Source organism: Cryptomeria japonica, chromosome 9 (assembly GCF_030272615.1).
Source record: "Cryptomeria japonica chromosome 9, Sugi_1.0, whole genome shotgun sequence".
Classification (NCBI taxonomy): Eukaryota; Viridiplantae; Streptophyta; class Pinopsida; order Cupressales; family Cupressaceae; genus Cryptomeria; species Cryptomeria japonica.
Genome location: NC_081413.1, coordinates 483,853,064 through 483,860,158, shown reverse-complemented (window position 1 = coordinate 483,860,158; position 7,095 = coordinate 483,853,064). Strand labels below are relative to the sequence as shown.

At 32.6% G+C, this 7,095-nt stretch overlaps 1 protein-coding gene across 1 annotated transcript; it reads right to left on the bottom strand.

The window, feature by feature from the left end:
• Positions 1 to 564: 564 nt before the first annotated feature.
• On the bottom strand, positions 565 to 4,685 carry LOC131057850 (uncharacterized). The gene is made up of 10 exons (XM_057991993.2): positions 4,246 to 4,685; positions 3,552 to 3,738; positions 2,952 to 3,085; positions 2,575 to 2,687; positions 2,147 to 2,234; positions 1,430 to 1,582; positions 1,211 to 1,336; positions 1,046 to 1,125; positions 889 to 938; positions 565 to 791 (listed from the first exon to the last, which is right to left on the bottom strand). Exons 1-10 carry the CDS (start codon positions 4,648 to 4,650, stop codon positions 646 to 648), a joined length of 1,482 nt encoding a protein of 493 aa, XP_057847976.2. The 5' UTR covers positions 4,651 to 4,685; the 3' UTR covers positions 565 to 645.
• Positions 4,686 to 7,095: the final 2,410 nt, after the last annotated feature.

Below are 7,095 nucleotides of genomic sequence, written 5' to 3'. Positions count from 1 at the left end.
AAAATAAAACATAGTAATAAAATAAAACACACACAAATCCATTAGAATACTTGAAGAGGATACTTGAACATTCAGTATTTCATGTTTCCATTTAACCTTTCAATTTTAAGAGATGGAATCTCATTCTTCAAAAATTTGATTGAAATTGTTTTCTTAATATAATTTTTTTATTTTTTTAATAATATTTTATAATTATAAAACAAAATAGACAATCCCATCGAATACTTGAAAATACTCAACATACAAACATATGAAATATACAATTTTATGTTTGGATTCCACCCTTCAACTTACACAAATTCAATTCCAAATTGAAGTAGTTTATCATGCTTATTCTTACATTCTTACATTTCACTTTGTGCCTTCCTGCCATGTTGCCATTATGGGGACTCCTAATGCACTTTTCTCATTTAGTTTCATTTTTTGATAATGCATATATTTTCAATCAAAATACAGATATCAAATAGCTGATCTACCCAAAGCCTCCACCATACCCAACATATAAAACCCTAATAAGGATTTTACCTGCACGTGGGATGCACAGTCAACTATATCCAACTGGGATTTATTAAAATGCATATATTATTTCTTTAACATGGCAACAACTTGTAGAATTTACTACTATACATGTAGCATTGCAACACTTCATATGCTTTTGTTTGCACTCTCAAGGAGATCTACTTTATACTGTGATATCCAGTCTTCCATGATTTGAATCTCTTTCATTCTCATTTCTGTGACAGATTGTGGATCATCTGAACTGGAAGAAGCTAGATCCTGACAATGAACTCCTATTTATTATGCATAAAACAACGTAAAACCCATGTTAGACTCAAAATGACCAAATCTACGTAATGCAATATAAATAAAAAAATAGTTCTGGTTTACCTTCTTCTGCTGCGAGTGCTACAATGCTTGTAGACAAACTCTCTCGTACCCTGTAATAGAAAATACTTAGATAAACTATTGGGTTACTAAAACATATAAAACTCTTGAACCAATAGTAAAATCTAAAAGGTTTTATTGGTCTGTAAGATGATTTTACCCTCCTGCACTGTATGGATCTCTCAAGCCATTAGAGAAAATTATGTTGCTCCCGAAGCTTTTCAGCACTCTTTTCATATTCTACAAAGGAAAAACAAACAATATTAATCCTACATATTCTTCTTCTTCTTCTCCTCGATCTTCTCTAAGTGTATTTTCATCTTACATTGCCACCAAATTCAGTTGTAATCCAATTGGGCCTCGGTAATATGCCATAAGTCTTCCAGCAGTCTCTAGAATATGTTGTTGTATTTGGGGTATACCTTATAGGCATTACCATTTCAGTGCAACTCTGCATAAAATCATACATCAGAGGTTTTTAACATTTAGACTTGATTATTTGCAGAGCTAGCTGTGAATGACATGGAGAAGGCAAGTGCAATACCTGCCACTGCCATCCCTGATTGTCATTGATAATTGAATCCAAATCAAAACAGTTTGTATTCCCTTCGGTGCTGTTGATGAAATAGGTTAGTCCAGCAGATATACGAGTGAGAATATATGATCCTTTTGATAACCCATCTATGGCCTCACAGATCTGTTCAAAAGTTTGAAGTTTGGACGTCATTTTTCTTTGCATAAATACAAAGAATCCCCAAATATCAAAAGCCAAATTAATATAGCCATATGTTCTGTAATCAGTTTAGCTATCATGTGAACACAAATGCAGACATACATTATATTTTATCCATATCCTTCAGCTAACAAACACATCTAGAAAAGAAAGAATTCAATTTGAACCTTTTTTTCTTTCACTATTTCATTTTGATGATAGATTATAGCGCCATCTAAAGCATTATCTAAAGCATTGGTATTTCATTCTAATGATAGATTATAAAGACAAAAGAAAGAATCCAATTTTAACTCTTTTCTTTCACTATCTCAAACAGATAATAGATCATAAAATATGATCTGAAATGTTAGTATCTCATTTTAACGATAGATTATAGAATACAATCTGAAACATTGATGAAAACCAACGTTAAAAAGAAATCCAACCTAATTCCATGAGTAAAAACACTCAAGAAAAAACTGTGCAATAATATGTATACCATGAACTTGCATATGCCCAGAGGAGAGAATTCATGTTTCATGTACTTACGCCTTTCACATGCTGATAATTGTACTGAGCTGCGCTATCGTAAGCATACCATAATGCATCTATCAAAGTGTCCGTACTCTCAGGAACCCTGGAATATTGGAGATCAATTGTTATTTGTTAGTAATGCTTTGACATTTTTTTTAAAACATTGGAATACGTATTAAATATTTGCCGATTTGTGGCATGAATTTGATATTCTTTAATTTAAGTAGCCCAACTGAGATCCCTGCAGTCATGTTTGTGATTCTTGAAAATTTAATATTATGTAATTCAAATGTGAATCTTGTGCTCTTCCTTCTAGTGTTCTGGTTAGTATTACATGGTGGTTCTCTTGTAACGTGTTTAATTTACTTTACAGGCAAAACATTTTTAAAGTGATACTATTTTGTAAATGATAATATAGATACTTGTCTATGAAAAAATCTTACCGGCAAGTATCAAATATATTTGCTAGGGTTTTTAGTCCGTCTGCTGTGGAGCCAACTTTGATTATCTCTGCCAATGAGCTTTCTATGGATGCATAACAGGTTTCGCTTGCATTCTGTAGGAACGACATCATTGTCAGAACTATCAGTTAAGAATTAGTAGAAATATTAAAATACTTTTGATTGAAACAATATATTCTACGTTTTGATTTATTTGAATGACTTTTCTAAAATTGTATTAATAGATAGACTCTACTGAAAAACTTAATGTCATTTCAAATAAACCACCTAAACAATATCAAAACTTAAAATCTTCTATTTAAATAGAAAACATATAAGAAAAGATTAAGATTAGAAACAAGAAATATGGGGAGACTTACTTTGAAGTCCTTGATAACAATCTCTGCAAAGGCATCTGGAGATGTGATATTGTCGAAGTACAGGAGAGGTGCAGATGATGCTAGTGCCCCTACTGCTATGTGTGGATACTTCAAACGAAACCAAGCAGCCAACACTTTATAACCAACATCACAAATGAATTAATCAGCATTTGAAGATATAATACTTTTATATCTCCTACAGCATTTAAATTAATCAATATTTTTTCTTCTATAGCTCTCATTCTGATGATGAATCACGGAGTGTGATTCGAAACGTTGATGCAAAAAAAACTCCTACACAGCTAAATCCAGAAGCTTATATTGATATGATACTTTTTCATAAGTTTATATTTTGTTTAAATAATATAGTTTAAGTTTTAATTTGTTTACGTTTTGAATTGTATTAATAGGTAGGTTCTATTAGAGAAGAGAGTGCAATTTCAGATGAATTATCTAAACAAATTAAAACTTAGAACATATATTGAAAAAACATATATAATTTCAAATGAACCATCCAAACAAATCAACACTTAAAATATACCTAAACCTAAACTCAAAAAAATATTGATTACTAAAAGCCTCTCCTAACATACTACTTACTTCCACCATAGGAACCACCAATAACAATCACTGGACAATCTTGGGCAGATAAGTTCTTCTTCAAATCTACAATGATCACTGCGTAATCAGCCAGGGCTTGCTCTGCAGTTAAATAAGCCAACGTAGTTGCATTCTTGAAAGAATCCTCTTGGCTCCCGAAGGGCATGGACAATCCATAGTATCGATGCTAATTAAAGTTTAAACAAGCCAATTCTTAAACATGGCAGAAAACTTAAACAACATAAAAAGAACTTAGTTTAAATGAGTTTGCAGTCATGAGTAGATAAACTCAGCCATGAGTAGATATATTTCTCAGATCTAAACTGGTATAGATTTCTTACATTTATTTTTATCTTTTGAAAGATCTTTGAAGCTATTTTAAAACAAATCAATTCAAATCATTACATTCCACCTCTTACTCGCATTGTAAAACAAATCAAAGTATAAAATCTAAATCCACATTAACGAACTTACCTGCACATCTAATTTTACTTTTCCTTAACATAGAACACATGTTCTTATCCTTAGTATCCTAATTCTTATTCCTAGCTTTAGTCTCTTTCTGATTCTAATTCCAAATCTATTAATAGATGAAGGTTAATTGTTGAATGCACTGGTAATGAACATTGAAATATTATTGGTACATTACTGAAAGGGTTGAGATTAAATATGAATGAGCAGATAGCATGAGTACCTCAATGTAAAGGAGAAGAGCTTGGAAGTGGACTGCTAGTTCAGTCATAAAGCCAAGGTAATGTATATCTGAGACAAGATCTCCCTCATCTCCTGCAAAAACAAAGATGGGAAAATTCCCTTGGGAACCACCCCAATACTTTTTATCAAGCAGATATCTCTGCTGAAATGTCTGATCATAGATTTGTGGTGTGAAGGTGAAATGGTCAAGAGTCTGTTGATAAAAGTGACTCTCATTGTCTTGGTTGATATCAGAATCTGAATTGCTTTGGACTGCAGCATTGCCATTCTTTCTATGCTTTTCAAGGGATCTTGCAGAGAAGGAGCCTTGTAACAGTGGGCGACTTGCATGGCTGCAGCAATTTGCAAAGAATATAAGAAAGATGACAAAAATGTTGCAAGACATTATGAAAACAAGAAAGTTAGAACTCAATTGCCATGCTATTAGGTGGCTCCTTTATAAGATGAATTTTTTACATTTAGAATGGTTTATGATTTGACTACTTATTTCTGATTAGCTATCTGGATAGCTGGTGGAATTACAAGTGTGTGGAGTAGTGAGGGTGGTGCTTCACTATCACATTTCAGCATCGAACATGGCAATTGTTTCCCCACTTTTAAAGGTCAAATATACCCTCAATTCCAAACAACTTTCATGAATCCCACTTTCCAGTGGAAATCTTACACACCACATTATAAGGACGTATAATGACTTGTTACATAGAAAGAATAGATAGAACATGTTATCTGAAATAAGATTAGCCCAATGAGAGACCAACTTTTATCATGTTTATTTCCATCATCGTGCTCTTTATGATGTGATTACAGAATTTTAGGTCACCACAAAAGAGAACATTTCCTGCTTGGTCGATTCCAAATAAAAAGTCCACAAGTGCTATGTTCCTGATTATGATTCCACAAGGCATAAAGTTAGGAGTCTTATCCTTGGCCACCATTGAAATTCTTTTTGTTGTGTATTTTGGCTGACAACTCACTATATATGATTGATTGTTTGTCTCTTTTCAATTTTGGGTTTCTAATTTTTATATTAAACAAATAAAAGTCTTACTCTTGGATAGGTTTTATTCAACCATTAAATCATCTTCTTGTCCTATTTCTCTTCATAATAGTCCTATACAATGATTTCTTAATTCTTCTTTTTGTCCTCTTTCTCCTCATAATAGTAATAAACAATGATTTCTTATTTCAAAGAGAAAATTTATGGCTTGTGACAAGTTACCTCACCTATCTCAATGAGCTGGGTTATGACGTTTCATGCATTTGGAACACAAATTATGTAAACATTTGTAGGAAGTACATATAGTTCAAAGCAAGAATGGATGCTGTAGAAGTGGTTAAGGTGTTTGATTTAGAAAGGTACATGGGTTGATTGCACTAGTCACCTTTTTGCCTTCACGCTTTCAGCTCAAAAGTGGTGCACGTTATGAAAGAGACATGTAGCGATGAAAATAGAAGTTGCATTCAGGGAATCTTGCACAAGATGGAAAGACTAATGAGGTCAAACTCAAGGTTAAATTCTCTGTGCCATTTTTTGGTAATTTATTTTGTTATGGTGGGTGTTGGTTGGTGGTTGGATTAGCAATGGTAATTCAGTAGGTTAAATTCTGTGTTATTTTTTAGTAATTTATTTTGTTATGGTGGGTGGTGGTTGGATTAGTGAATGGTAATCTAATCTTTTGGATGCACCAACATATAAGTTATCTTCATACACTATTATTCATGTATAGGTACATTTTAGGGTCTTTAGGATGCACCGATTATCACTATGTTTAGACAATCCTTCTAGAAGTATATGTAGGTGGGTATATGAACGTAAATATCAATTGTAAATGAATTTGTTTTTGATTTTGGTCAATAATTGTTTTTTGAGAATTAATTTTTAGATGGTTTATTATTGATTAGTAGATTTCGAGTAGGTATATTGAGTTAGATGAGCACGTATACAACCGACTACTAGAGATGGTTACATAGTAGGGATTAAATGTAAGACTTTTGTAGAGGACTATTCACATAGGTTCTTGAAGAGGAAACACCCAAGGATAAAGGTGTTTTGCGGTTCAAAGCTCTTCTTGAAATGTAGTTGCAAGCCTACAATTATAATAGTAATTCTATAATCCCTAATTGAATGAAATATTTTAAATACTATTTTTATAGAGTTTTACTTGTAATTGCAAGATTTTTGTCAATACAAATATCTTCCTTAGAATAATTATCCAAGTGTTTATCTTTAAAAATATTTTAATTTTTTTTTATGATTCAAAATTAACATCTTTATCAAAATTTTGTTCTAATCATGTGCATTTGTCTTATTATCTCTAAAGCTATATCACTATAACATTAGAGCGATTTCAACATGTCATAATTTAAATATTGAAATTGAAGCTATATTATCACCATCTATCATATTGGTATAAGTAACATTTATAATGAGTGCATGAGATCTCTACTCTGCAACTTCTTGCTCATTTTTTTTCAAATTTCAAACCTTGATCCTTGTACATGGCGCCCATGGAGGGTGGGGGCCAGTCTCCCCCACCCGCAATTCCTCCTTTGGACATGGTTGTTGTACTAGTTTCAAAAGATTCTTCTCAAGTCATGACCAAAGTGTCTTTTGATGACCCCAATTTGGTTGCTTCTAATTCTCTACTCATGAGATTTGTTGTCCCCATTCCAGACAATAATAATGTTGATAGTTCCAAAAAGTTGGAGCAGCCAAATCCAAAGGAAAACACAGTTTCCAATGGATGGAAGAATGCACTTGTTGGTGAGGCACATAGTCAAGCTGACCTCAATATAGTCCCAAAGTACTGTTGGCCATTTGGAGGAATTG